Below are 26604 nucleotides of genomic sequence, written 5' to 3'. Positions count from 1 at the left end.
CGTCCCACATAATTTTACCCAATATTCCATTTTGGGCCGTCCCACATAATTTTTCACACTTCACTTTTACTATTTTTGGTAGTGGACCCCATATTCCACTACCTCATTCCTACTCATATTTTATTATAAAATTAATACTTTAAAAGTAGGATCCACATCCCACCAATTTTTTCAACTTACTTTCTATTAGATTTCTTAAAACTCGTGGCGGGTCAAAGTGGGTAAAATTACGTGGAAAGGAGGAGGGAGTATACAACTTGATTATTCTGCCAATTTCAAAAACCACTCGAGTGTGCCCATTAATTTTTTGTTATCTTCTTCCACATATATAATCCTCTACATTTCAATTTAATTAACCGAGATTTAATTATTCAAGCAATTTAAAAAATCTATGTGACAAATAGCAGTAGGAGGGTTAACTATCCAATTAAAATACATTGATGCATGTATAATAATACATGGAAAGTGCATAATTTTTGTAGTTATATATTTATGATTTGTGTATAAATTTTTTTTGCTTTTTTGGAACTATAAATACAATTAATTAGTGCATACTTTAAGTTAAATTTTCAAAACAATATAAAGGAAATTCAAATATAAAAATAAAAAATATGATTAAAAGCTAATAAGTTTTTTTTAACTTGTCTATTTATTATATTTAATTATTTTAATATATTAATATATTAAATTATTAATACAATCTTGATTATATAAAATTTGATTGTTTATCGTCGCACATTTCAAAAACCACTCAAATTATTAACCACTAGCATACGGCATAATCACACTGTGGCCATTAATTCTTGGTTATCTTCTTCTGCATTTCAACATCTTGAACTTCTTTATCACACCCCACCCCACCACTGCCGCTAGCAAAATGGCAGATGATATGAATGATACTCCTATCAAGTTTCCATTGAAAGCTACGGTGAATAAAAAGAAGGGAAAGGTTCTATTTGTAGAAGTAGACGGCACCTTTGCAGATGTTTTGATAAGCTTCCTAACATTGCCATTGGGATCTGTCGGCGAATTCTACAGGTCCAACCTCTTCCCATCTGGAAGCTTGAAATCTTTGTACCTCGGTTTAGAACGGCTTGATAGTGCTCATTTCTTGAAGGAATCTGACAAGTCAACTCTGCTCCTCCATCCACGCACTTCATCCAATGCTGAGCCTTATATTTACTTTTCTTCACTATTGAAAAGAAAAGCAGATTTCATGAAGTCGGTGTCTTCATTTCTGATCACTGATGATCTCCATTTAGTGCCTAATGCTGGCCTTTTGCAAGTTGCCAGTGTCGTTGGCGTTACCGACATGGATGGAGCTGAGACGATGGATGTTTCCTTTGGATCAAATGAGGTGTCTTCTCTTTATCCCTTTTATGTTTATTTTATCTTAAGCACTTGTCTTGTGCTCATTTTCTCCTGCAAATTAGGTCTCCAAGTTGCTCGTGCATTCGTTGACTTCCATGAACCCGTTGTCTGTTGTAATACTTGGTGCACATCCAGAATCTAACAAAGAAACTCAATTCACACCAAATGCATCCAATTCCATCTCCAAAGGGATGAATTTGAAATTGATAGTGCAAAAGTACAGCAACAAGCTACTGTATGCAGAAGCTGAGGAAGATTTCGTTGAGTTTCTGTTTAGTTTGTTCATGATCCCACTAGGTGGAGTTGAGTCTCTCTTGTCGAGTAACTCTAATGTTAAGGCCATCGATAACTTGTACAAGAGTGTGGAAGAACTTATCCCGGATAAGTATTTCAATAGTCTTGATGCCAAAAATAGGGTGTTGAAGCCCATGATACCATCAAATGATCATATTTTCCCTCTGATAACTCGAGATAAGTTACTTGATTCAACTAGTTCTGCTGAAGGGCAAGGGAGTTATGTTAAAGGGCCAAGAACTTTTGAGGTGAGTGATGATTTAAGAGTGACACCTTTTTGTATTGTTTCTACCCTTACAAGCCTTAGAAAGGATAAAGTCCCTTTGTGTGATGTCAAAGAAGTGGAGGTGCAAATAGGATTAAAAGAGGTGAGTAAAACACTTTGCAATCTTTGTATATTTTCTTAATTAGTGTATGTTTTGATTGAGGCATATGTTTGTGCAGGGATTATGCATACTCAAAGCCTCTCTGACATCAAAATGTGCCCTCACTGACGCCGTGCTCTCTCCAATATTGAACAAAAAACGAAAGAGATGATGCTACCTTAATGTTTTTAAATGCTTGTTTTTAGTAATGTATTTTGCCGTTTCATCTATGTAGATTTGCAAATTGTTGTTTAGTGTCCATTTCAATATCTTTGATCTAGAAATTCATGTACCTGTCCTTATTATCCATTGGATCAAAATTCTACTTTTTCAATGTTTGCATCTATGATTCTTTGGCCTAAGAGCATCTTTGCAACTATACACTAGTGAATATTTTGAATTAGAATTTCCCACATAATTAGAGAAGCAAATTCAGTACAGCTCAGTCATTTAATGCATTAATTATAAGTAGTAGTATTAATTAGATCAAAGATTTTGATTTTGTGTATAACTAGTTCTGACAGCCGCAGAGAAAAAACTGTAGACTATGAGTGCTGCAATGCAAAACACACAGATGTCTGAAATGATTTTGGAGCAGTAAAGAAATGACTAAAAGTAAATAGATGAAAGATTTAAATAGAAAATGGGAAAAATCTAGGTTTTTAATTTTTTTGACTGTCCATATAATTCAGATTGTATTAGCAAATTAAATTTATTTAAAATTTTAAATTTGAAAACTATTTTGTGTATATTCTGGAGCAAGTAAAATGAAATAGGTTTTTAACCAATATTTAAAATATTCTGGAGCAAGTAAATTAATTAAACTAGATTTGATTGTTTCACCGTTTCCCAATATTAGATCCACTGCAGTCTTTATACTACTGCAAAGAAATGAAAGAAGCAACCACCGATTTCCAAGACGCCAAGACATCATTAGTGTGTTTGAATTTTCGTGTAAATAAAGATACGAACAAATCTTTCACATAAATAAAAGACTTATTAGTATCTTTATTGTAAATAAAATCTTGTGACAACTGTCTCGATTTTCGGAAGCAACAAATATATGTAACCAAATTTTATATAACAAAAAATTAGTTTATTTGAGAAAAAATTAAGTTTATTTATACATTTAATTAGAATATATGGATGTATATATAGTATATGGAAAGTGTATAATATTGTGGTCATATATTTATAATTTCTATATAAATTTTTTAGAAGCATAAATGTAATTAGTGCATACTTTAATTCAAATTTTAAGAGCATCTATAATAGGGTCGAGGATGCGACGGACGATGTATCCTCCGTCCTTTAGTTCGCCACTACAGCACCACGGATTAAGCACACATTATCCCCTGCGGATGATAGATCGTCCGCAGACTATGGCACGGAGGATGCATCCTCTGGCCTATACTCCGCCCCATTGTGGGGGTACGGAGGATAGGTCGGACGATGCACACATTTTTTTTTATTTTTTGTATTTTCTTCTATATGTATTACTCCCTCCGTCCCACATTAAGAGTCACACTTCCGTTTCTGCACTCGTTTTATAAAAATGATAATAAATAGTTAAAATAGAGAAATGGTAAAGTTAGAGAGAGAATAATGTAGAGAAAAGTCTTATCTATATTATTCTCTCTCTTACTTTACCATTTCTCCACTTTAACTATTTATTAACATTTTTATAAAACGAGTGCAAAAACGGAAGTGTGACTCCTAATGGGGGACGGAGGGAGTACCATTTGTATACTTCATTTCACACCTTTCACTCCAGTCTCCTCTCTCTAAATTCAGTAATTAATTCCGAAGATTTTCATATTTGCAAGCATAAAATATAAAAATAAAAAATAAATATTGGCAATAGGATATGCCTTTAATTTGTGGTGTTTTTATATTTTTATTCTTGCTAATTGATATATTTACAAATATAAAAAATAGGATTAATGAATTTGGAAACATAAAAAATATATTTTTATTCTTGCTAATTAATTGATATACTGTAATTTGAACTTTCAATGAAATAAAGTTATTTTTTTCAATTTTTGTAGTGTTTAAATATTCAAATAATAAATAAAATGTTTAGGGCGGACTATGATTGCAGGTGGAAGGGGCAGATGATAAAATGCTGATGTGGCTGCGGAGCATAGGGCGGGGCTTAGGGCGTCGCATCCTCCGCCCCATTGTGGATGCCTTAAAAACAATAGAAAGGAAATTCAAATATAAAAAATATGATTAAAGACTAATAAGTTTTTTTTAACTTGTCCAATTAATATATTTATTATTTTAATATATAATTAATACATCAAATTATTAATATAATCTTATTTTGGTTGTACAAAATTTGATTGTTTATCATCACTCTTCCGAAGGGATCACCTCAAAAAATCCTAAAACAAATTCTAAATCACACTCACAATAAAATAAAATAATTTTATAAATCGAAACGGATCACCTACTCCACCTATACACAATAAAATAAAATAATATTATAATCATATATAATTTTAATAAGTGACGGTGGATTATTTTATTTTGTATGAGTGAGAAGTAGGAATTGTGGAATAGGGGATCCGTTTCGATTATAAACATGTGCAATTTTACTAAGCCATGATGAGGTCTATTACACATCTTTGTCGGTATATTTTAGGATTTGTTAGGCAATCCCTTCCGAATTCCCCACTTTCCCTAGTCTTAAACTTTTTTGTTTAATAATCTCCCTGTCCCAACAAAGTTGAAACAAATCTTTTAGGTACCGAGATTGAGAAATTATGCTGAAAAATAGGAGAGATGAATAAAGTGAGAAAAATAACGAGAAAGTAGAATAGATGATGGAATAAAGTAAGAGTAGTTGGATGTTTTATTTTTTGTTAAAAAATGAAATGACTCAGTCCCGGCTAAGATGCCATATTTCTTAGTCGGCACGAGATTTTAGGAATTCTTGGTTTTTAATTGGAGAGAAAAAGAGAGTATGTAAGTATTAAATGGAGAGATAAAGAGAGTTGAATATTTAATTGCAAATAGAAAGAAATTATTTGAATGTAGTAATTGGAGAGAGAAAATTAGTATAAATAAAAATGTGCAATTATTTTGAATAAATTAAAAAGAAAAGTGTCATCTTAAATGGGATGGGATAAAGAGAGTATGAACAAAGGTAGTAGAAAAATGTCATTATATTTCTACTACTGCAAAGCAACCACCGATTTCCAACACGCCAAGATTCGAACAAATCTTCCACATAAATAAAATCTTGTGATAAACTACTCTCTATTTCTCACTCCACTTTCCCTAGTCTTAAACATCTTTGTTTAATAGAAAAATGTCCGACGCAAAAAAGCTCATCAAGTTCAAAGTGAAAGCAATGGTGAATAGAAAGAAAGGCAAGGTTCTATTTGCCCAAGTCGACAGCGCCTTTGTCGATGTGTTGCTAAGCTTTCTCACCTTGCCATTAGGCACCTTTGCCAAAATCTACAAGGCCTTACCATTTGGCAGCTTGTCCACTTTGCACACTGCCTTAGAAAATCTTGACGCCGGCCATTTCTGGAAGGAAGGAGCTAAGTCGATTCTGCTCCATCCTCGAAGCTCATCCGATGCTGAACTCAAAAAACTAAAGCTCAACTTCACTGAATCTTCATCGCTGGAATATTTCAATTGCTCCAAGAAATGCAGAAGGGAAGCTCGGTTCCAAAGCCTCAGTGTGTTTTATGACAGCCTTGGTGAATGTAAACACTGCAATAGTCCAATGGAAAGAGAAGTGGTTGCTGCTAAAACCCAAATTCAGAGTGATGAGGATGGAGTCTTCGTGAAGGAGACAACGTCTTTTCTTATCACTGATGATCTGTGTATAGTGCCTAATGTTGGCCTCTTGCAAGCTGTCAAATTTCTTGGCATTACAGGCATGGATGAGGCTGTCCCAATGAATGCTACCTTTGGATTTAATGAGGTGAGTGAGTCTTAAATCTTAATTATGTTTATTTTGTTATTATGCTTGTGATCAGTTTTATAGTTTTGCCTTGCAAATTAGGTTGTGATGTTGCTCATGCGTTCGTTGATTTCCATGAATCCACTGTCAATTGTTTTACTCAAGGGGAGACTAAAATCTAACAAGGAAATTGACTTCACTACAAATGCATCCAACTCCAACTCTAAAACCATGAATTTGAAATTGATTGTGCAAAAGTCCAATAACAAGCTATTGTATGCCGAAGCTGGGGAAGATTTCGTAGAGTTTCTGTTTAGTTTCCTCGTGATCCCACTAGGCGTAGTCGAGTCCCTGTTGTCGCGTAACTCTAATGTTAAGGCTATCGACAACTTGTACATGAGTGTTGAAGAACTTATCCCGGATAAGTATTTCAACAATCTTGACGCGAAAAATAGGTTGTTAAAGCCCAGGATACCTCATGGTTATGTTTCAAAAGATCACATTTTCCCCCTCACTGAAGATGAGTTACCTGCTTTATATGGAGATGGCAGATTCGAAGCTGCTTCAACTAATTTTCCGGAAGGGCAAGGGAGTTATCTTAAAGGACCAAGAACTTTTAAGGTTGCTGATGATTTAACTATCACACCTTTTTGTTTTGTATCCATCCTTGCAAGTCTAAGTGAGAAAAAAATCCTGGTTTCTGATGTCAAAGAAGTGGAGCTGGAAATCGGACTAAAAGAGGTAACACACTTTGCAATTCTTGTTATGTTTTTAGTGTATATTCTGATGTTGAGACATAAGTTGTTGTTGAAGGGATTAAGCATACTGAAAGCGTCTCTTACGTCAAAATGTGCTCTCACCGATGCGCTGCTCTCTCATAAGATAACCAAAAAACCAAAGACAGAACAAGTGTGACAATGTAAAATATGGTGGCTGTATCTTTTGTTTTTAGTACTAATGTTTTTTGCCATTTCATTTACATAGACATTTTGTCATTCTGAAAATTGTTGTTCAGTATCTATTTCATCATGATTATAGTATCTTGAGTTCTAGACATCAAATTTTATTTACTTTTATCTAGAAATTCATGTACTTATCCATATCCAAAGGGTCAAGATCCTACCTTTTTCACTGTTTGTTATGAAAATCTCAGTATTTGATGTTGAAAAAGTGTGGAGCTGCGAATTGGACTTAAAGAGGTAAAACAAGATCTTTGTACATTTTCTTGGTGTATATTCTGATGTTGAGACATAGGTTGTTGCAGGTTTTAAGCATACTGAAAGCTTCTCTTACATCCTAATCTAATGTGACAATGTTGGCATATGGAGTATTTATTAACTATGGCTGCATTTGTTTTTTTTAGTAATGTTCTTTGCCTTTTCATTCCTTCACATAGTCTTTCACTTATCTTGACATTGCCTTTTCATTTATTTTATTTAACAGATCTAGAAATTCATGTACTTATGCTTATTCAATGGATGAAGATTCTGCCTTAATTAATTACTAATTTTACAACCATTATTCTTAGACCTTACTGAAAACAATGGACTAGCTAGTGAGTATTTGGAATTAGAATCACACAAAAAATAGAGATATAACTCGTTAGTCATGTGCCATCCTATCAAAAATTTCATAGATCACTCGAAGTCTCTAATTGCCTCATAATGAAAACACCAATTAATACGTATGAATTAAGAATTAGCATGTATCGAACCTATAAAATAGTGAAAATCTGTTTTGGATAAAGAGAATGATAAAAGAAATATTTTTTCATTCTTGTTGTTATCAAATATTATACTCCCTCCGCTCAAGATAAGTGACTCATATTTCTTTTTAGGACGTCCCAAGATAAGCGACTCATTTCCTTTATTGATACTATCTCTCTTACTTTTTCTCTCTACTTTATTAACTCTCTTACTTTATTCACTTTCTACTTTACTAACAAAACCTCATTTCCTTAAATCCCGTGCCGAAAAGTTTGTGGTCACTTATCTTGGGACGGAGGGAGTATGTGAAGATTCAAAAGAATATGGTTCCCAAATCAAATCCTAACAACATATAAAATCAAATCCTAATTAATAATCTACGATAATAAACAAAATATACTAATTAAATAATCTATGTATCATCCCCTTTTATAAAACTACTAATAACGGGAAACCAACTCATTTTGATGCAAGTGATACTCGCCGTTTAGCAGCTCAAAACCACCATTTCAGCCACCCTCAATCAAGTAATCTTCTTGGCTTAGTCTTCTTTATTTTTACTGTTTATTAAATTACAATGGTGTTTGTTGGGAGAGGGTGGTACAGTGGTGCTCACATTTTCTTAAACATGGTGTTTACTTCTCTCTGATTTTTGTGTTAGCTTAATCAAGTTTAGTTCTACTGATTTTTGCCCTACTTTTTGTACATTGGAGATTTTCTAACTAGAACCTAGGCACACTTGTTAAACTTCTTCCACACAAATGAAAGGGAGTGATGTGCTTTTTTATTCAAAATTTATGAATTTCCAATTATCTAATTTCTTGGTTGTACCACTGATACTAGGAAAATGTCTGATGCTAAAAAGGATATCAAGTTTTCATTGAAAGCAACGGTAAATAAAAAGAAAGGGAAGGTTCTATTTGCACAAGTAGACAGTGCCTTTGCAGATGTATTGCTGAGCTTCCTAACATTGCCATTGGGAACTATTGTCAAAGCTTTGAGTAAGTGTGAAGATATAACTCCACAGTTCGGAAGCTTGACCAGTTTGTACAGTGGTTAGCAAATCTTGATAGTGTCCTTTCTGGACATAAGGTGCTAAGTCGATTCTTCTGCATCCACGATGTTCATTTGATGCTGACCGTCAAAGTCTAATACTCGATTTTAGTGATTCCCCACCGTTGGAATATTTCGATTGTCCCGGGAAATGCGAATCCCATGCTAGATTTCAGACTGATCCTTGTGATGATGGAGTTTTCATGAAGAAGACATCGTCTTTTCTGATCACTGATGATTTGCATATAATGCCTAATGCTGGGCTCTTGCAAATTTCCCGCGTCCTTGGTGATATAGACATGGATGAGGCCGAGACGCTGAACGTTACCTTTGAATTACATGAGGTGAGTCTTAATCCTGTTTTTTGCTTATTTTCACTTGTGCATATATGTAGTCACTTTCTCAAGTTTTATCCTGCAAATTAGGTCTTGAAGTTGCTCGTGTTTTCGTTGATTTCCATGAACCCGTTGTCTGTTATCATACTCGATGCACGCCTCGAATATAAAAAGGGAACTGAATTCACTGATAATGTGTCCAACTCCAAAAGGATGAATTTGAAATTGATGGTGCAAAAGTCCACGAAAAAGCTACTGTATGCCGAAGCTGAGGAAGATTTTGTAGACTCTGTTCAGTTTCCTCATAATCCCACTAGGTGGAGTCGAGAACCTTTTGCTCCGTAAGTTTTGCAACTCTCGTGATAAGGCTATCGACAACTTGTATATGAGTGCAATTGATTGTATCCATGATAAGTATTACAAGCATCCTGATGCCAAAAATTGGCTAATGAAGCCCACCATACCTCATGGTTATATTTTAAAAAACCACATTTTTCTGTTAACTGAAGAAGAGTTGCCTGAGAACCATAGAAATGTCAATTGCCTTCGTTCAACTTATTTCCCAATGGGCAAGGGAGTTATCTTATAGGACCAAGAAGCTACAAGGTCACCGATGATTTAACTGTGACACCTTTTTGTATCGTCTCTATCCTTTCCAATCTGAAAGAGAATAGAATCCCATTGTTTGATGTCGAAGAAGTGGAGCTGCAAATCGGACTGAAAGAGGTATAACACTTTGCAATTTTCTCTATATTCTTTAAGTGAATATTTCGATGCTGAGACATAACTTGCTGTTGCAGGGTTTAAGCAAACTGAAAGCGTCTCTTACATCCAAATGTGCTCTCACCGACGTGCTGCTCTCTCAAACAATGACCAAAAAACCAAAGACAGAACAAGTGTGACAATGTTGGCTTATATTATTTAGCTATGGTGGCTGCATTTCTTGTTTTTAGCATTGTTTTTGCTCTCTCGTTTGTTTATACATGATTATAACCCATTATAAAGCCTCAACTATCTAAATTTATTCTACCTCTTCACTGTTTCACACTCATTTTTAGCTTTGGCAGTATCATCATTTTGAGCATAACTGATCATCATGTTAGTTCAAGAAATATCATCATTTAACGGCATCAACATTCTTCACGGCCATTTCATCAAATACTGTCCTAGTCCATTCTGAAAAAAATCATGCTCCACCAAATGAATTGCGAGAGTCAGAGCATTCACGATGGGGTGGATGATGCCACGCCTGATGCATCGTCCTGCCGAATAGTATATTGAAGTGGGGTGCGATAAAATGACAACACCTCTTAAAATAATATCATACCACTATTCCTAGCCAATCATTTGTACACGTGGACGAATAATAAGCTGCCATGTGGCAATAAAAAAATAATTCTCAAGTGCAAAAATCTCTGACCAATAATATATAAGAGTGTATATAACAATTTTTTCTCGGTAATAATATTCAACACGTTTTACAGCCATCTATAGATTGTTGTGTAACGTTTATAATATTGTTACGTCATTTTAAATTTTAATACAAACCTTTTGAAATGATATCCATAGATAATGATTAATTTCAGTGGATGCACAAGAAAAACTCTTTTTTAGTATCGGAAATCGGACCCAGATGGATTACTATTTATTTCTACGTTTATTATTTATTTATAGAGGCGCCTTTTCACCTTCACTTTGAAATTTCAATCGCCACACCACCGCCTCCCGCCGTCCCAACTCCCAAAGGCCAAGACCGCTTGCCCCGCCACCCGATCTCCGCCTCGCTCAGCCACCATCTTTTCAGTCTCTGAAAATCCCCACTCCTTTGTCATTAGGTAAGTTGCAATCCTACAACATTAGCTCTTCCTTGGGAAAATCTCTTAGCTCTGCATTCAAAAACTTACCTTAGATTTTTGCATCATTATTTTCAAACATTAACTCCTAGAGTTTGGATTACCTTCCATTCCAATCTGTGGTTGAGTTTCCACGATTAAAGTATTCATATGTTTTTTTTTTAATTTATTTAGGTTTACTCTTTGTAAAATGTAGTGGATGTAGAAATTATCCTTCTTTTTAGAGATATCTTGATCTGTTTATCCCATGTTTGATGCATTAACTTCACTTCGCTATCTTACAATTTCTCGGTTTAATCATCAATATTATCAGGATGTCTGATTCCAACAAAGATGTTAGGTTCACGTTGAGAGCTATGTTAAACAAAGAGAACAAGAAGTTTCTATTCGCAGATATCGACAGCAGCTTTGCAGATGTGCTGTTAAGCTTCCTGACTTTGCCATTGGGGATGATCGTGAGAATCTTGAAGAACCACTACAAAGATGAGCCACCTGCATTCGGAAGCTTGGCCACTTTGTACAATGGTTTAGCCAATCTTGATAGTATCCATTTCTGGACAGAAGATGCTAAGTCGATTCTGCTCCATCCAATAAGTTCATCTGATGCTGAACTTAAAAGGCTAAAGCTTGATATCAGCGATTCCCCGCCATTGGAATACTTCGTTTGTGACAAGAACTGCACAAGTACTTGCAAATCTCATTTAATGAAAAGAAAAATGGATGTTACTCGAACTAATCCTTGTGATGATGGAATTTTTACCATTAATACATCGTCTTTCGTATCTTTCATTGTCACTGATGATCTGCGTATAGTTCCTAATTCGACAGGGCTATTGCAGATTGTAAGCTTTCTAGGCATTAAAGACATGGACAAGGCCGAGCAAGTAGATATGACTTTTGGCTATGCTGAGGTTCGTCTTGATTCCTATACCACACAATTATTCTAGTGTTTTGGTGGTCACTTGTTGTAGTAATTTTACTATGCTGCATATATTAGGTTATGGCTTTGCTCAAGGCTTCCTTGGTTTCTTCAACGCCATTGTCAGATGTCATATTCAGTAAAACAGAACAGATGAAGTCGACAGCATTAAAACTTCAACATAGGACTTTATCATATGAAATCAAGAATGCATCATCATTCAAGACAAATAAGGTGGCTCTGAGAGTGTTTGTACAAAAATCTACCAATAAGGTTTTGTATGCTCAAGCTGAGGAAGATTTCGTAGAGCTCCTCTTTGGCTTCCTCGTCCTCCCACTAGGAGCAGCCGTGCGTATTCTAGAAAGAAGCTCTCTTAATAAGTGTTTCGACTTATTGTACATGAGTGTGGCTGATCACATAGACAACAAATATTTGAAGATTGGTGCAAAAAAGATGCTGACGAACCCCAAGTTACCTCACGGCTATGTTTCAGAAAACTACATTCTTCCTCTCGTTCAAGAGGTCTTAACTGATCTCCACCAAGATTTGTTCCCTTCTGAGATGTTCCCAAATGGGCTGGGGAAATACCTCAGGGCACCACGGACATTCAAGGTCATGGATGATTTAACTGTTACGCCTCTTTGCATTGCTTCTGCCCTTTCCTTTCTCAACGGGATGAAAATCCCTATATCCGATGTCAAAGAAGTTGAACTGCAAATTGGATTGAAAGAGGTAATATGATATTTGAATCTCCTAATTTTTTGGTGTTACACATAGTTTCGTCTGTATTATTGTTTTTTTGGTGCAGGCTTTAGACATATTGAGAGCATCACTTACATCTGATTCTGCCTTATCCAATGGTCTGAATTTGACTAATCACAAATCTCAAAAACAGGACAGAGACTACCAAGTGCAATCACAGTTTGACTTATAATATTACTAGTCATATTTGTTTCATGGCCGTTTTCTGAAGCTGATTTTGGAGTTCTGCTTCTTATTTTATGTATTTTGTATGCAATTGGGTACTTTACATTCAGTGGGACCCTTAAGCCATTGAATTTACAGGTACATATTTTTGCCTAAAATCTTAAATGTGTTATTATATGACTTGTGCATCTCTTTTTATCATTTTGGTGCCTCCATCAAAATCAATACATTTCTATTTTTAGAAAAAATTGCATCAAACATTACACTATATGACTTGCTATAAGTAGTAAAAGATTTCATTTTTTAAATCATAATAATCACAAGATTCCAAAATTTATGTAAAATTGAAAAAATTGTTTCCAAAAAGATGAAATCGATTTTATACTATACAATCCACCCAATTAAATTTAGGCGTGTAAAAATGCCCAAGCCCAAGTTAGAATCCATTGATAAAACTTCGTCCCTGAAAATTTGTCTGCATCTTTTGTTTTAGTAATGTCTTTTGCCTCTTCATTTATATAGACATTTTGTCTTTCTGAAAATTGTTGTTCAGTATCCATTTCATCATGATTATAAACTATCAATGAGTTCTAAACTACTCCATGACCTTAATGAAATACTGTAGATAGCCATTGATAGAAAGAAAACACCATAACCAGTAGCCACAGCCAATTCAGCAACACATAAACAGGGAGAGAAAAAACAGAAGAAACACGCCTAGAACTAGTCTGAGAACTCGTCTTCTTCGTATTCACGATGATAAGCTTCTGAGTCTTCATAATATTTGTATACGTATACTTCAGAATAGGCATCAACACCAAACATATTGCAGCCATCGCAGTTAGGCCACGGAACATCACTATCACTGACGGGGTCATTAGGGAGTTTAAGATGTTTGATCGTCTGGCGGCATCTCTTCTCCAAATCTCCTTCAAGAAGGAGAACAAAGCATTGCCGGACATCAAGTGATTCAAGGTGTGGGCAGCCGTCAAGGATGTCTTCAAGCCCTTCGTCTTCAATCCAATGTGCAAAGAGTTGGAGATGCTGCAGATTAGGCATGCTGACGCTGATTGCAAGAGCACACAGATTCCGGTAGAATTCCAAACTCTCATATTCATCGCCTTCCAATGGCACGAACTCGCAGTTCAAACTGTTGAGTGTGAAGGATTTCAAGTTCGGGCAAGCATATCCGAGGGCTTTGATGCTTCCAGCGCCAACGCTCGGTCAATAGTAAGGTGCAATTCTTCCAACTGCGGAAGTTTAGCAGTTATTCTACCTGGGCAAACTCTTGCTATGACGAATCCTGCTAAGGTAAAGCAAACTCCAATCCTAAGGCGTTTGAGATTTGGTGACCTGTCAAACAACACAAGGTGATTCTTAAACCAAGAATATTAGACATTGTTTTTACATTTAATTATCAAGAGGCGCAGAATATTTAATTTACCGATTGGCGATGTAGTTGATGTCGAAGCCGTGGTACTGCACGGTGAGGTCGACCAACTGCACGCGGCTGCGATCCACTGCGCAGCGGCACATGAGATCGTAATCGTACAGCCAATTCTGTTTATCAGGGTTTGAGAAAATGAGCACTCGCCACAAGGCTGGATCCTTGCTGATCCTCCACCAGCTAGAGCACACTAGCAGCGCGCTGCGCAGCAGCTCCTCTTCCCCCAGCCTCTGTAGGATATTGGCGGTTACATCTCTCGGAAGATTCATCCATGGCGGTGAGGATGCAGCAGCAACCACCGCGTCACATTTCCTTCCTTCCATGGCCATTCAAAACAGTTACTCCAAGTGAATATGAGCTGCACTAATAAGTCTGTCTGTATATGTAATATACTCCCTCCGTCCGGAAATAGGAGTCCCATTCTATTCCGGCACGGGTTTTAATAAATGTTAATAAAAGTGGGTGGAACAAAGTTAGTGGAATAGAGGTCCCACTTATATATATTAGTTTTAAATGATATGTGAGTGGAATGAGTTGGTGGGATGTGGGACTTTTTTACTATTTAAGGCATATATGAATCGGGACTCCTATTCACGGACCAAAGAAAAACAGGACTCCTAGAATAACTCTTGTATCAGAAATTTTAAACGTCGAGTTTTTTTTTAAAAAAAGGTGAGAACTTTATTAATTAGTGTGTCTTGGAAATTTATGAGGGCTATTAACTCTTGGTTTATTAATTTCTTCCTAGAATGCAGAAGGCCTTCTTGGAAATTTAAGAGACTAAAAACTCTTCGTTAAGAGTCTCATTTCTAAATGACGCGGATTTTAAGAAATGTTAAGAAAAGTGGGTGGAAGAAAGTTAGTGGAATAGAGGTCCCACTTTTATATATTAGTTTTAAATGATATGTGAGTGGAATGAGTTAGTTGAATGTGGGGTCTCTTTACCATTTATGGTAATTATGAACCGGGACTCTTATTCGTGGACGGACCAAAATGGAAAAATGGGACTCTTATTCGTGGACGGAGAGAGTAACAATGAGTAAATGTGCAAATTTCCAAATTTGTAATTTCTTGCTTGAAACTAGCAAAATGTCAGATAATAGCATACAACATACTGAAAGTGTCGGGGTAATTACAGTTTACATACGAAATATTTCACCAATATTTCAATTGAGTACAAAATGTTTTAAGTTTACAAATATCATACAAAAAGTTTGATTAGTGTTGCAAATTAGTATATTCCGTCTAAAATTTTTTTCATTATTTTAACTCTAAAATTAGCTGCAAATATTAGCCGAAAGTTAAATGGGAATTCATTGTTTAATAAAATGCCCATATGGCAATGCCTAAGGTATTATTTAGAGAAATAATATCATGTTTTTAGGGCACAATTTTAGAGAAAAATAAGAAAAAGTAACAGTGTTCGTGATTTTTAGATGGAATGTACTAATTCGTAACACTAATAAAACCTTTTGTATGATATTGTATTTGTTAACTTCAAACATTTTGTATTCAATTGAAATATTGGTGAAACATTTCTACGTAGATTGTAATTACCCCGAAAGTGTCTCTTACGTCAAAATGTGCTCTCACCGAGTAATGAACGAAAAACCAAAGACAGAACAAGTGTGACAATGTTGGTTATATTAGTATTAACTATAGTGGCTGCATTTCTTGTTTTTAGTAATGTTCATTTATGTTGACATTTTGTCTTTCTGCAAATTAATGTTCAGTATCCATTTCATCGTGATTATATATACTAGGGCATGTTTGATAAGTTAGTAATATCAAGATAGAAAATTATATATGGATATTTCTAATTGTTTGATATCATAGTTAAGTTTAACTCAAAGCTCAATATAAGACCGGGCCCTATCTAATTTTACCAAAATTATAACATTAACCTTGTTTATGTATCCCACCAATTTGTCAAGTTAAGCCATGTTATTTAATATACAATACAAATTTAGATAATTTCTTTTCTATCAAACAACAACGGGAAAAAATCATATCTTTGCATATCTTGACACGAAGCCCGTATTTCTTATCTTATTTTACATATCTTCTCATATCCCATCTTTTTTATCAAACGAGTCCTATTAGTCCTCAACTACTCCTTCCGTTTCAAAGAAGATGACCCCTTTATTGGGTGACACGAGATTTTATGCAGTTATATTTTGTGTGTTGAGAGGAGAGAGTAAAGTAAGAGAGAGGGAATAAAGTAGAGATAAAGGTGTTTCCATTTTAAGTAATGGGTCATCTTAGTTGGGACAAACCAAAAAGAAAAGTGGGTCATCTTCAATAGGACAGATGGAGTATTATTATTTTCCTGATCTAGAAACCATGTAGTATTAATCAAGGTTCTGCCTTTTTACTGTTTTATACCAATGATCCTTGGGACCTTAGTGCAACGATGGACTAGTGATTTTTGGAAGTGGATCTCAAAAAAAAAATAGAGGCATAACTCTTGTGTCACCCTATAAAAAATTTACTAGATTTGGCAATTTCATCATTTTGGCTCATGCACCTATATATGAATCTTGGTCATATTTGGTTCGATATTGACTCTATTGATTGTTGATCATCTTTGGATTCTTTTTTCTATCTATTCTCTTTCACATTCAATTTTAGCATCAATTAATCGTGCGACGGAGAAGTATTCTTTTTTCAAATACTCAATACATATTTATAATATGATAGAAATAATATATTCTCAAATCAAACCAAATCCTAATAATATAGTATGAAAAATAAGAATAATAAACTACTCCCTCCGTCCACGACTAAAAGTCTCATTTCTAAATGGCGCGAGTTTTAAGAAATGTTAAGAAAAGTGGGTGGAAGAAAGTTAGTGGAATAAAGATCCCACTTATATATATTAATTTTAAATGATATATGAGTGGAATGAGTTAGTGGAATGTGAGGTCTCTTTACCATTTATGATAATTATGAACTGAGACTCTTATTCGTGGACGCACCAAAATGGAAAAACGGGACTCTTATTCGTGGACAGAGGGAGTATAGTGTAAAGTTTGTAAACCCTAATAAATTTACTAAAGTGTAATTAAATAATACTCCATATTCTATAGATGCATAAAATTAAATAAAGTGGAATATGTATCCTGGTATCCATATCGCCCTAATCTTCTCTCACCATATCATACGAGTATCTTCTTTATTAAATATATAAAACTTTAATTACTCAACTACTTAATGAGACGCCACCATTTCAGCCACCCTCTCTCCGCCGCGTTTAGCTACCCTCGACGGCGTATCTAAATATAGAAGGTGTTGCTGGGGTTTGCTTCAAAATTATATTTTCTCCAAATCCCCCAATTTTATAAATTGGAAATCAAGTAAATTTCTTTTACTTAGTCTTCTCTACTTCATTCTTTTTTATTTTTTTACTGTTTAGCAAATTACTATGGTGTTTGCTGGGAGAGGATGGTGCAGTGGTGCTCACATTTTCAAAAGCATGGGCTTTACTTCTGTCTGATTTTTGTGTTAGGGCTGAATGCCTTAATCAAGTTAGTCCTAATGTCTATATGATATAGAATAAATTAAGCTGCAAACTTGTGCCTTTTGGAGTTATAATTGAGTGTTGGAGTTTGTAGTAGATGGATTAACCTAGTCAATTTTGAGAAATCAGAGTTTTGGGATTTTTAATTTTCAAATTTTCAAATTTTTGTACATTGGAGATTTTCTAACTAGAACCAAGGCACTTGTTGAACTTCTTCCACACAAATAAAAGGGGGTGAATTTGCTTTTTTTTTTTTTTCTATGTATGAATATCTAATTATCTAACTTCTTGGTTGTACCACTGATACTAGGAAAATGTCCGATGCTAAAAAGGATATCACGTTTTTATTGAAAGCAACGGTGAATAGAAAGAAAGGGAAGGTTCTATTTGCACAAGTAGACAGTGCCTTTGCAGATGTGTTGCTAAGCTTCCTAACGTTGCCATTGGGAACTATTGTCAAGACCTTGAAGAAGCACCATGAGGATGTACTGCAAGAATTTGGAAGCTTGACCAGTTTGTACACTGGTTTAGCAAATCTTGATAGTGTCCATTTCTGGGGGGGAGAAGGTGCTAAGTCGATTCTTCTGCATCCAAAAAGTTCATTTGATGCTGACCGTCAAAGACTAAAACTCGATATTAGTGATTCCCCACCATTGGAATATTTCGATTGTCCCAAGAAATGCAGATCTTTTGCAAGATTTAAAAGCATAAGTATGTACTATGACAAACCTGAATACTGCAGATACTGCGGTAGTAGTCCAATGAATAGAGAAGTGGCTAAAAATGAAGTTCAGACTGCTCCTTGTGATGATGGAGTTTTCATGAAGAAGACGTCGTCTTTTCTGCTCACTGATGATCTGTATATAATGCCTAATGCTGGGCTCTTGCAAATTGCCCGCGTCCTTGGTGATATAGACATGGATGAGGCTGAGACGCTGAATGTTACCTTTGAATTACATGAGGTGGGTCTTAATCATATTTTTGCTTATTTTCACTTATGCATGTAGTCACCACTTTCTCTAATTTTATCCTGCAAATTAGGTCTTGAGGTTGCTCATGTTTTCGTTGATTTCCAAGAACCCGTTGTCCATTATCATACTTAATGCACACCTGGAATATAAAAAGGTAACTGAATTCACTGAAAATGTGTCCAACTATAACTCCAAAAAGATGAATTTGAAATTGGTGGTGCAAAAGTCCACGAAAAAGCTACTGTATGCTGAAGCTGAGGAAGATTTTGTAGACTTTCTGTTCAGTTTCCTCATAATCCCACTATGTAGAGTCAAGTACCTTTTGCTCCGAATGTTTCCTAACTCTCGTGATAAGGCTATCGATAACTTGTTTATGAGTGCAATTGATTGTATCCATGATAAGTATTACAAGCATCCTGATGCCAAAAATTGGCTAATGACGCTCAACATTCGTCATGGTTATATTTTAAAAAATCACATTTTACCGTTAACTGAAGAAGAGTTGCCTGAGATCTACAGAAATGTCGATTGGCTTCGTTCAACTAATTTTCCAAATGGGCAAGGGAACTATCTTATAGGACCAAGAACCTACAAGGTTACTGATGATTTAACTGTGACACCTTTTTGTATCGTCTCTATCCTTTCCAATCTGAATGAGAATAATATCCCAATGTCGGATGTCGAAGAAGTGGAGCTGCAAATCAGACTGAAAGAGGTAAAACACTTTGCAATTTCTCTGTATTCTTCACGTTTATGTATTTCGATGCTGAGACATAACTTGTTGTTAATTGCAGGGCTTAAGCATACTGAAAGCGTCTCTTACATCCAAATGTGCTCTCACTGACGCGCTGCTCTCTCAAGTAATGAACCGACAACCAACGAGAGAACAAGGGTGACAATGCTGGCTTATATTATAAACTATGGTGGCTGCATTTCTTGTTTTTAGTAATGTTCATTTATGCAAACATTTTGTCTCTCTGCAGATTGTTGTTCAATGTCCATTTCTCTTGATCTAAAATTCATGTACTTGTCCTGATCCAGTGGTTAAAGATTCTACCTTTTTACTGTTTTATACTCATGTTTCTTGCCTTCTTGGACCTTGGTGCAACGATGGACTAGTCAACTTTGTTTTTAAGGAAGACTTTCTCCAACATGCAAAATGCATTGTTTATGTTTGGTTGCATGTATTAAGATTTTGCTTGCCAGTGTGATTATTATCAATGTTTTAAAAACCGGACCGGCAAGCGAACCGGCGTCGCTACTGGTTCACTAGTTCAACCGGTTCATTGGTCGAACCACTGGTTGAACCGGAATATATAATAAACATATATATTACTACCTCCGTCCCTGAAAATTTGATACACATTACTATTTCGGTTCGTCCCTGAAAATTTGATACACTTCACTTTTACCATTTTTGGTAGTGGACCCCATATTCCACTAACTCATTCTTACTCATATTTTATTATAAAACTAATACTTTAAAAGTAGGACCCACATCCCACCAACTTTTTCAACTCACTTTCCATTACATTTCTTAAAACCCGTGTCGGGTCAAAGTGTAGCAAATTTTGGGGGACGGAGGTAGTATATATTATTAAATACATATAATAAAATGTGTGAAAAGAAAATAAAAAATAGTCTTATAAAAATATCAAAAATGAAAGATTTGGGCCACAAAAATAAATATATATTACAAATTTAGTAAATGAAATTTGTAGTCTTATAAAAATATCAAAAATGAAATATTTGGTCAAACCGTTTTACTATTACAAATATATATAATTCAATATATAATGCAAAATTTAATATCCAATTTATTAAATGATAAAATATGATCAGTAACTAGTAAAGTAGAAATAAAATTTAGAGGATGATAATTATATGTATCATAATAAAATAATTACATAAAAAATATAAAATAAATGAATTATTAGTTTGTTTAAATAAAAATAATTATATTTTATGTATAAGATTATTTAATATTCTTGTTTTCACATATGGGGCTTGTGGTGGAGTGGTTAAGCTCTTGCTTAGAGTGGAGGTCATGAGTTCAAGCCCTACCAAAAACAAGTTTTTAAAATTTTGTGCAAAAAAATCAAAAAACCGGTTTTTAAAATTTTGTGAATTTTGTGCAAAAAAAAACAAAAAACCGGTTTTTAGAATCACACTTTTCCATTTCGGTCCGTCCCCAATTAAGAGTCAAACTTCATTTTTACCATTTATTTTTACCATAAATGGTAAGTAGGTCCAACATTCCACTAATTCACTTCACTCACATTTTATTATAAAACCAATATAAAAAAGTAGGTCTCACATTCCACTAACTTTTACAATCAATTTTTCTTTACATTTCTTAAAACCTATGCCCGGTCAAAGTGTCCTAATCGGAGACGAAGGGAGTACATATAAAGAAAATATTGAATTGCTTCCTTTTATCATCATTAAAAGATGGTATTTTGTGAATAAATTACAATTGAATTTTTTCATGCAAGTCTGTCCCACAATAGAAGTTATATTTCACTTTTACCACTAGTAGTAAGTAAGTTATACTCACTCTGTCCTATTAGAAATGCAACGTTTTTCTTTTTGGGTTGTCCCACTAAAAATGAAATGTTTCCTAAAATGGAAACATCACTCTCTCTACTTTTCCCTCTCTCATATTTTACTCTCTCTTCATCAACTCACAAAACAACACTGCATAAAATCTCGTGCCGAAAATCAAATGTTTCATATTTATTGGGACGGAGAGAGTATATTCCACCAACTTATTTCACTCACATTTACAATAAAACATGAAGTTTTATATTTATAAGTGAGATTCATATTCCACTCACTTATTATTCAACTCATTTTTTCACATTTCTTAAAATCCGTATAAGAACTAAATAGGACTCTTATTTCGAGACAGAGGGAGCAAAGTTGATGTGACAGAATTTAATCAAATTTTAAAACGATTGGTACTCCATATCTTTTTATTTTAACAACTTAAACGTTTAGTAACATTATTTTAGTCGAGTCAATAAAGAAAACATTGTTATTACTAAGCTCTATAGCTATACACACCATCTCTGGTCGGCCGCCGTATAGCAGCTCAAAACCACCATTTCAGCCACTTTCCCTCCGCCGCGGTCAGCCACCCTCATCTACAATTTCTTTTTCGAAAATGCTTCACACCACAACTTGCATTTAGACTCGGCGACACATCTATGTACAGAAGGCGTTGCTGAGGTTGGCTTCAAAGTCATATATTTTCACAAAATCCCCCAATTTCATAAATTGGAAATCAGGTAATTACTTCACTCTTCTTATTTTTACTGCTTAGTTAATGACTATGATGTTTGTTGGGAGAGGGTGTTGCTCACATTTTATAAACTTAGGCTTTGCTTCTGGCTGATTCTTTGTTATTTACTACTCCACAATTTATGATGTAGAATTGATTAAGCTGCAAACCTTGCACCCTTTGGAATTATAATTGAGCTTGGAGTTTATAGTGAATGGATTAAACTGAAGTAATACTACCTTGGGCTGATTTTGAGTCAATTTTGACATGGGTAAAATTTAATCCATCCGTTACCTAAAAATAGGAACTTTTGAACTGACACGAGTTTTTTGCAAAATTGGTAAAGTAAGAGAGAGATAGAAAGAATAAGTGGGACGGGGTAAAGGGCCCCACCTTATTGAAGAGAAATAAGTTTCTTAGAGTGGAAAATTGTTATTTTTAAGAAACGGAGGGAGTATGTCGGAGATGTTTATAAGAGAAAATCTACGTTCTTTCTTCCCTATGAAGAAATGAAGGAAGGATCCCAAAGAATCGATCTTTCTGTTAGTGGTTGAACCTCTCTTAATTGATCAACACTTCAATGGTGATGTTCTGAATCCTAATTACTAATGGAATCATAATGATGTTTGGGTTCATCGTAAGATTCTTTAAGTTTGCTAGAATCCGTTACTTGAATGAAACTTAGAAATATATAGGCTTAATTATTTCTTAGCATTTCATATCACAATCTGCAGCCTTTATGAGTAAATTAAGACCCATTGTTTGTCTTTCAAGACTAATAATATTCCCTTCCTTCCCTCACTATCCCACTTATTCATTTTGGGGCATCTCAACACTTTTCGCTTTTCCTATTTTTGATAATATAGATCTAACATTTCAATGATTTATTTTACTCACATTTTATTATGAAACTAATGGGATAAAAGAAGACTCACATTCCATCAACTTTTTCCACTCACTTTGCTTTAGATTTCTTAAAGTTTGTGTCAAGTCAAAGTGGGACACATAATGAGATGGACCTAAATTATTGAGCCCAATTATTTTATCTTTGCAAGCCCATGATTCTTTCAAGTCGTTTATTTCGAGATTTTGGGACTTTTTTTTTGTTTGAATTGAGAGATTGGAGGTTAGGGATTACTAATTTTCAATTTTTCAAGCCTCCTTTCCCCTCCTTTTCATACATAGGAGATTTGTTGTTTAGTTATCGAAATTAACTGCTCAATACATAAAATAAACTCCTATTGAAAATCTAACACATGGGCTAAGCCTCTAAGCCCATAGGTCAAGTGCTGAATTTAAAGCATAGTTTAGAAAATGCTCATCTATAAGTAAATATGTACTCCAGCCTTTGGCATTCTTCATTCTTAGGGATTGTTTAAAGGGAGTGAATATGCTTTCTTTTTCCTATAAATTTCCAAAATATCTAATTTATTGCTTGTACCACTGATGCTAGCAGAATGTCTGATGCTAAAAAGGATATCAAGTTTTCATTGAAAGCTATGGTGAATAAAAAGAAGGGGAAGGTTCTGTTTGTAGAAGTAGACGGCACCTTTGCAGATGTGTTGATAAGCTTCCTAACATTGCCATTGGGAACTATTGTGAAAATCTTGAAGAAGCACTGTGGAGATACACCGCCACAATTCGGAAGCTTGACCACTTTGTACACTGGTTTAGCAAATCTTGATGATGTCCATTTCTGTTCAGAAGGTGCTAAGTCGATTCTGGTGCATCCACGAAGTTCAAACGATGCTGCACGTAAAAAACTAAAGCTAGATGTTAGTGATTCCCCACCATTGGAATATTTCAATTGCCCCAAGAAATGCACATTTTCTGATAGAGTGAAAAGCATAAGCATGTACCATGACCCTTATCACTGCAGCTACTGCTATAGTAGTCCAATGGAAAGAGAAAAAGCTGAAAATGAAACTCAAACTGTTACTTGTGATGATGATGGAGTTTTCATGAAGGCGGCCTCGTCTTTTCTGATAACCGATGATCTGCATATAATGCCTAATGCTGGGCTCTTGCAAGTTGCCAGCTTTATTGGTAATGCAGACATGGATGAGGCCGAGATGATGGACGTTACCTTTGAATCATATCAGGTGTGTCTTAGCTCTTAATTCTTTTTTTTTGTCCATTTTCTCATATTCTTGTGTTCACTTAATCTAGTTTTACCCTGCAAATTAGGTCATGGAGTTGCTCATGTTTTCGTTGATTTCCATGAATCCATTATCCGTTATCATACTCAATAGAAAGCCAGAATATAAAAAGGGAACTGAATTCACTGCAGATGCATCGGACTCTACCTCGAAAACGATGAATTTGAAATTGATTGTGCAAAAGTCCATGAATAAGCTATTGTATGCTGAAGCCGAGCAGGATTTCATAGACTTTCTGTTTAGTTTCCTCATAATCCCACTAGGTGGAGTCGAGTCCCTTTTATCACGTAACTCTCACGTTGAGGCTATCGACAACTTGTATAAGAGCACATCTGATCTTATCCATGACAAGTATTTCAAGTATCCCGAGGTCAGAAATAGGCTAATGAAGCCCTGCATACCTCATGGTTATATTTCCGAAAACCACATTTTCCCCCTCGCTGAAGTTAAGCCAATTTATCCCGGACAAGGCAACTGGCGTCCTTCAGCTAAATTCCCCAGAGGGCAAGGGAATTATCTTATAGGACCAAGAACTTATAAGATCACTGATGATTTAACCGTGACACCTTTTTCTGTTGTGTGTATGCTTTCAAGTCTTAATGAGAAGAAAATTCCAGTGTCTGATGTCGAAGAAGTGGAGCTGCAAATCGGACTGAACGAGGTAATTACTCTAGCAACCTATGCACATCTTTTCCGTGTATATTTTGATGTTGAGACATGAGTTGTTGCAGGGTTTAAGCATACTGAAAGCGTCTCTTACATCAAAATGTGCTCTCACAGATGCTCTGCTCACTCAAATTTTGAACAGAAAACGAAAGAGACAAGAAGTGTGAGTGTGGCCCCAAATATTGCTTTTGTGTTCCAATATGTGACAAGGATGGCTTATGTTATAGATTGCATTTTCTTTTTGTAGTAATGTTCTTTTCCTTTTCATTTATGTAGACATTTTGTGTTCCTGCAGATTGTTGGTCAGTATCCATTCCATCATGATTATAATCCATTAATATTCCTCAACAATCAAATTATATTTGTTTGAAGGTAATTAATTCATGCATAGGATTAAACCTCCACATGAAGATTCCCTTAATTAGTGGGTCTTAGAAATTTATGAGGTCATTAACTCTTGGTTTATCAAGTTCTTGCTAGAATGCAGAAGGCCATCTTGTAAATTAGAGAGACTCAAAACGTTTCATTAACTTCCAAATAAATAAACGTGAGTGAATGAATTTACTTTTCTTTTTCTCTATAAATCTCCAAATCTCTATATTTTTCCTTGCACCAAGCAAAATTCTGATGCTAAAAAGGATATCAAGTTTTCATTGAAAGCTACGGTGAATATGAAGAAAAGAAAGGTTCTATTTACATAAGTAGACAGTGCCTTTGCAGATGTGTTGCTGAGCTTCCTAACATTGCCATTGGGAACTATTGTCGAAGCTTTGAATAAGTGTGAAGATATAACTCCACAATTTAAAAGCTTGACAAGTTTGTACACTGATTTTGTCTTTACGAAAATTGTTGTTCAGTTTCCATTACATCATGATTATAATATCCTGGGTTCTTAACTATCAAAGTTTATTTGCTCAATTGGTGGGACAACTGCCCATCAAATCTATAAAATAATTGAAAAGATGCTTTTTGGATACAGAGAATGATAAAAGAAATAATTTTTTCATTCATGTGGTTATCAAATAAGTATGTGAAGATATACCAAATATATGGCTCTATCAATATATAAAATCAAATAACAAAAGAAACTGAACTAAACAAATCAAATATCCTAATAGATATCTTTTCCGCCCTAATCCTTGCTCTCTCATTTATGTAAATAAATAAATCTTTATTAATAATAAAAGTACTAATAATAAGAAACCAACTCTATTTGCATCAATTGATGCAAGTGCTACTCGCCGTTTAGCACCTCAAAACCACCATTTCAGCCACCCTCAAGTTATTTTTTCTCGAAATCCCCCAATTTTATAAATTGGAAATCAAGTAATCTTCTTGACTTAGTCTTCTCTAGTTCATTCTTTTCATTTTTACTGTTTAATAAATTGCTATGGTGTTTGTTGGGAGAGGGTGTTTCAAAAATATGGGCTTTACTTCTGTCTGATTTTTGTGTTAGGTTAATCAAGTTAGTTCTACTGGCCTTGTTATTATGATACTAGATTAAATTAAGTTGCAACCTGCAAACCTTGTGCCTTTTGGAGTTATAATTTAGTGTTGGAGTTTGTAGTAAATGGATTAACCTGGGTTAAGACTAGCTTAGATTGATTTTCAGTCAATTTTGACATTGGTAAAATATATGTCAGAAATGTTTAGTAGAAGAAGAAAGGGATGATCCCAAAGAATCAATCTTTCTTTTAGTGGTTGAATGTCTCTTCTTTGATCAATCTAGAAATATACTCCCTCCTTCCCATCGTAGATGTCACACTTGGGAGATGACACGGGATTTTAGGAGATGTTATTTTGTATGTTAAGTGGT

General features: G+C 34.9%; 6 protein-coding genes and 1 pseudogene across 7 annotated transcripts; 6 read left to right on the top strand and 1 right to left on the bottom strand.

The window, feature by feature from the left end:
* The first annotated feature begins 877 nt into the window (after nt 1-877).
* On the top strand, nt 878-2269 carry LOC125188107 (uncharacterized). The gene is made up of 3 exons (XM_048084848.2): nt 878-1357; nt 1434-2033; nt 2110-2269. The coding sequence occupies exons 1-3, from the start codon at nt 878-880 to the stop codon at nt 2200-2202; spliced, it is 1173 nt and encodes a 390-aa protein (XP_047940805.1). The 3' UTR covers nt 2203-2269.
* Nucleotides 2270-5346: 3077 nt separating this feature from the next.
* On the top strand, nt 5347-6864 carry LOC148926969 (uncharacterized). Its single transcript, XM_089059316.1, has 3 exons — nt 5347-5970; nt 6052-6690; nt 6763-6864. Exons 1-3 carry the CDS (start codon nt 5347-5349, stop codon nt 6862-6864), a joined length of 1365 nt encoding a protein of 454 aa, XP_088915442.1.
* Nucleotides 6865-8502: 1638 nt separating this feature from the next.
* LOC148926968 (uncharacterized) lies at nt 8503-9945 on the top strand (annotated as a pseudogene).
* Nucleotides 9946-11210: 1265 nt separating this feature from the next.
* LOC148926967 (uncharacterized) lies at nt 11211-12773 on the top strand. Its single transcript, XM_089058112.1, has 3 exons — nt 11211-11807; nt 11894-12547; nt 12624-12773. Exons 1-3 carry the CDS (start codon nt 11211-11213, stop codon nt 12747-12749), a joined length of 1377 nt encoding a protein of 458 aa, XP_088914238.1. The 3' UTR covers nt 12750-12773.
* A 692-nt stretch (nt 12774-13465) lies between these two features.
* Nucleotides 13466-14512, bottom strand: LOC125200023 (F-box protein SKIP19-like). Its single transcript, XM_048097826.1, has 3 exons — nt 14187-14512; nt 13961-14095; nt 13466-13892 (listed from the first exon to the last, which is right to left on the bottom strand). The coding sequence occupies exons 1-3, from the start codon at nt 14510-14512 to the stop codon at nt 13466-13468; spliced, it is 888 nt and encodes a 295-aa protein (XP_047953783.1).
* Nucleotides 14513-17422: 2910 nt separating this feature from the next.
* Nucleotides 17423-19783, top strand: LOC125200024 (uncharacterized). Its single transcript, XM_048097828.2, has 4 exons — nt 17423-17545; nt 18020-18671; nt 18751-19395; nt 19475-19783. The coding sequence occupies exons 2-4, from the start codon at nt 18024-18026 to the stop codon at nt 19574-19576; spliced, it is 1395 nt and encodes a 464-aa protein (XP_047953785.1). The 5' UTR covers nt 17423-17545; nt 18020-18023; the 3' UTR covers nt 19577-19783.
* A 1909-nt stretch (nt 19784-21692) lies between these two features.
* Nucleotides 21693-25109, top strand: LOC125187643 (uncharacterized). Of its 2 annotated transcripts, none has more exons than XM_089058484.1 (4): nt 21693-21970; nt 23420-24065; nt 24151-24783; nt 24903-25109. In XM_089058484.1, the coding sequence occupies exons 2-4, from the start codon at nt 23421-23423 to the stop codon at nt 24924-24926; spliced, it is 1302 nt and encodes a 433-aa protein (XP_088914610.1). In that variant the 5' UTR covers nt 21693-21970; nt 23420; the 3' UTR covers nt 24927-25109. The 2 variants fall into 2 exon arrangements, with proteins under 2 accessions (XP_088914610.1, XP_047940225.1); XM_048084268.2 differs by having other exon boundaries at nt 21695-21970; nt 24854-25109.
* Nucleotides 25110-26604: the final 1495 nt, after the last annotated feature.

Source organism: Salvia hispanica, chromosome 5, assembly GCF_029641045.1.
Source record: "Salvia hispanica isolate PSC_SH4W2 chromosome 5, Shi_PSC_v1, whole genome shotgun sequence".
Lineage (NCBI taxonomy): Eukaryota > Viridiplantae > Streptophyta > Magnoliopsida > Lamiales > Lamiaceae > Salvia > Salvia hispanica.
This window is presented reverse-complemented; position numbering and strand designations above follow the sequence as displayed.

What these genes read in the sequence shown, in the direction of transcription:
- LOC125188107 (XM_048084848.2), top strand. Translation starts at nt 878, where the DNA reads ATGGCAGATGATATGAATGATACTCCTATCAAGTTTCCATTGAAAGCT. An exon ending in TTTCCTTTGGATCAAATGAG is followed by an intron (nt 1,358 to 1,433) that starts GTGTCTTCTCTT and finishes CCTGCAAATTAG; the next exon opens with GTCTCCAAGTTGCTCGTGCA. An exon ending in TGCAAATAGGATTAAAAGAG is followed by an intron (nt 2,034 to 2,109) that starts GTGAGTAAAACA and finishes ATGTTTGTGCAG; the next exon opens with GGATTATGCATACTCAAAGC.
- LOC148926969 (XM_089059316.1), top strand. Translation starts at nt 5,347, where the DNA reads ATGTCCGACGCAAAAAAGCTCATCAAGTTCAAAGTGAAAGCAATGGTG. An exon ending in CTACCTTTGGATTTAATGAG is followed by an intron (nt 5,971 to 6,051) that starts GTGAGTGAGTCT and finishes CTTGCAAATTAG; the next exon opens with GTTGTGATGTTGCTCATGCG. An exon ending in TGGAAATCGGACTAAAAGAG is followed by an intron (nt 6,691 to 6,762) that starts GTAACACACTTT and finishes TTGTTGTTGAAG; the next exon opens with GGATTAAGCATACTGAAAGC.
- LOC148926967 (XM_089058112.1), top strand. Translation starts at nt 11,211, where the DNA reads ATGTCTGATTCCAACAAAGATGTTAGGTTCACGTTGAGAGCTATGTTA. An exon ending in TGACTTTTGGCTATGCTGAG is followed by an intron (nt 11,808 to 11,893) that starts GTTCGTCTTGAT and finishes TGCATATATTAG; the next exon opens with GTTATGGCTTTGCTCAAGGC. An exon ending in TGCAAATTGGATTGAAAGAG is followed by an intron (nt 12,548 to 12,623) that starts GTAATATGATAT and finishes TTTTTGGTGCAG; the next exon opens with GCTTTAGACATATTGAGAGC.
- LOC125200023 (XM_048097826.1), bottom strand. Translation starts at nt 14,512, where the DNA reads ATGGAAGGAAGGAAATGTGACGCGGTGGTTGCTGCTGCATCCTCACCG. An exon ending in ATCAACTACATCGCCAATCG is followed by an intron (nt 14,096 to 14,186) that starts GTAAATTAAATA and finishes GTTGTTTGACAG; the next exon opens with GTCACCAAATCTCAAACGCC. An exon ending in CACCTTACTATTGACCGAGC is followed by an intron (nt 13,893 to 13,960) that starts GTTGGCGCTGGA and finishes CACACTCAACAG; the next exon opens with TTTGAACTGCGAGTTCGTGC.
- LOC125200024 (XM_048097828.2), top strand. Translation starts at nt 18,024, where the DNA reads ATGTCCGATGCTAAAAAGGATATCACGTTTTTATTGAAAGCAACGGTG. An exon ending in TTACCTTTGAATTACATGAG is followed by an intron (nt 18,672 to 18,750) that starts GTGGGTCTTAAT and finishes CCTGCAAATTAG; the next exon opens with GTCTTGAGGTTGCTCATGTT. An exon ending in TGCAAATCAGACTGAAAGAG is followed by an intron (nt 19,396 to 19,474) that starts GTAAAACACTTT and finishes TGTTAATTGCAG; the next exon opens with GGCTTAAGCATACTGAAAGC.
- LOC125187643 (XM_048084268.2), top strand. Translation starts at nt 23,421, where the DNA reads ATGTCTGATGCTAAAAAGGATATCAAGTTTTCATTGAAAGCTATGGTG. An exon ending in TTACCTTTGAATCATATCAG is followed by an intron (nt 24,066 to 24,150) that starts GTGTGTCTTAGC and finishes CCTGCAAATTAG; the next exon opens with GTCATGGAGTTGCTCATGTT. An exon ending in TGCAAATCGGACTGAACGAG is followed by an intron (nt 24,784 to 24,853) that starts GTAATTACTCTA and finishes GAGTTGTTGCAG; the next exon opens with GGTTTAAGCATACTGAAAGC.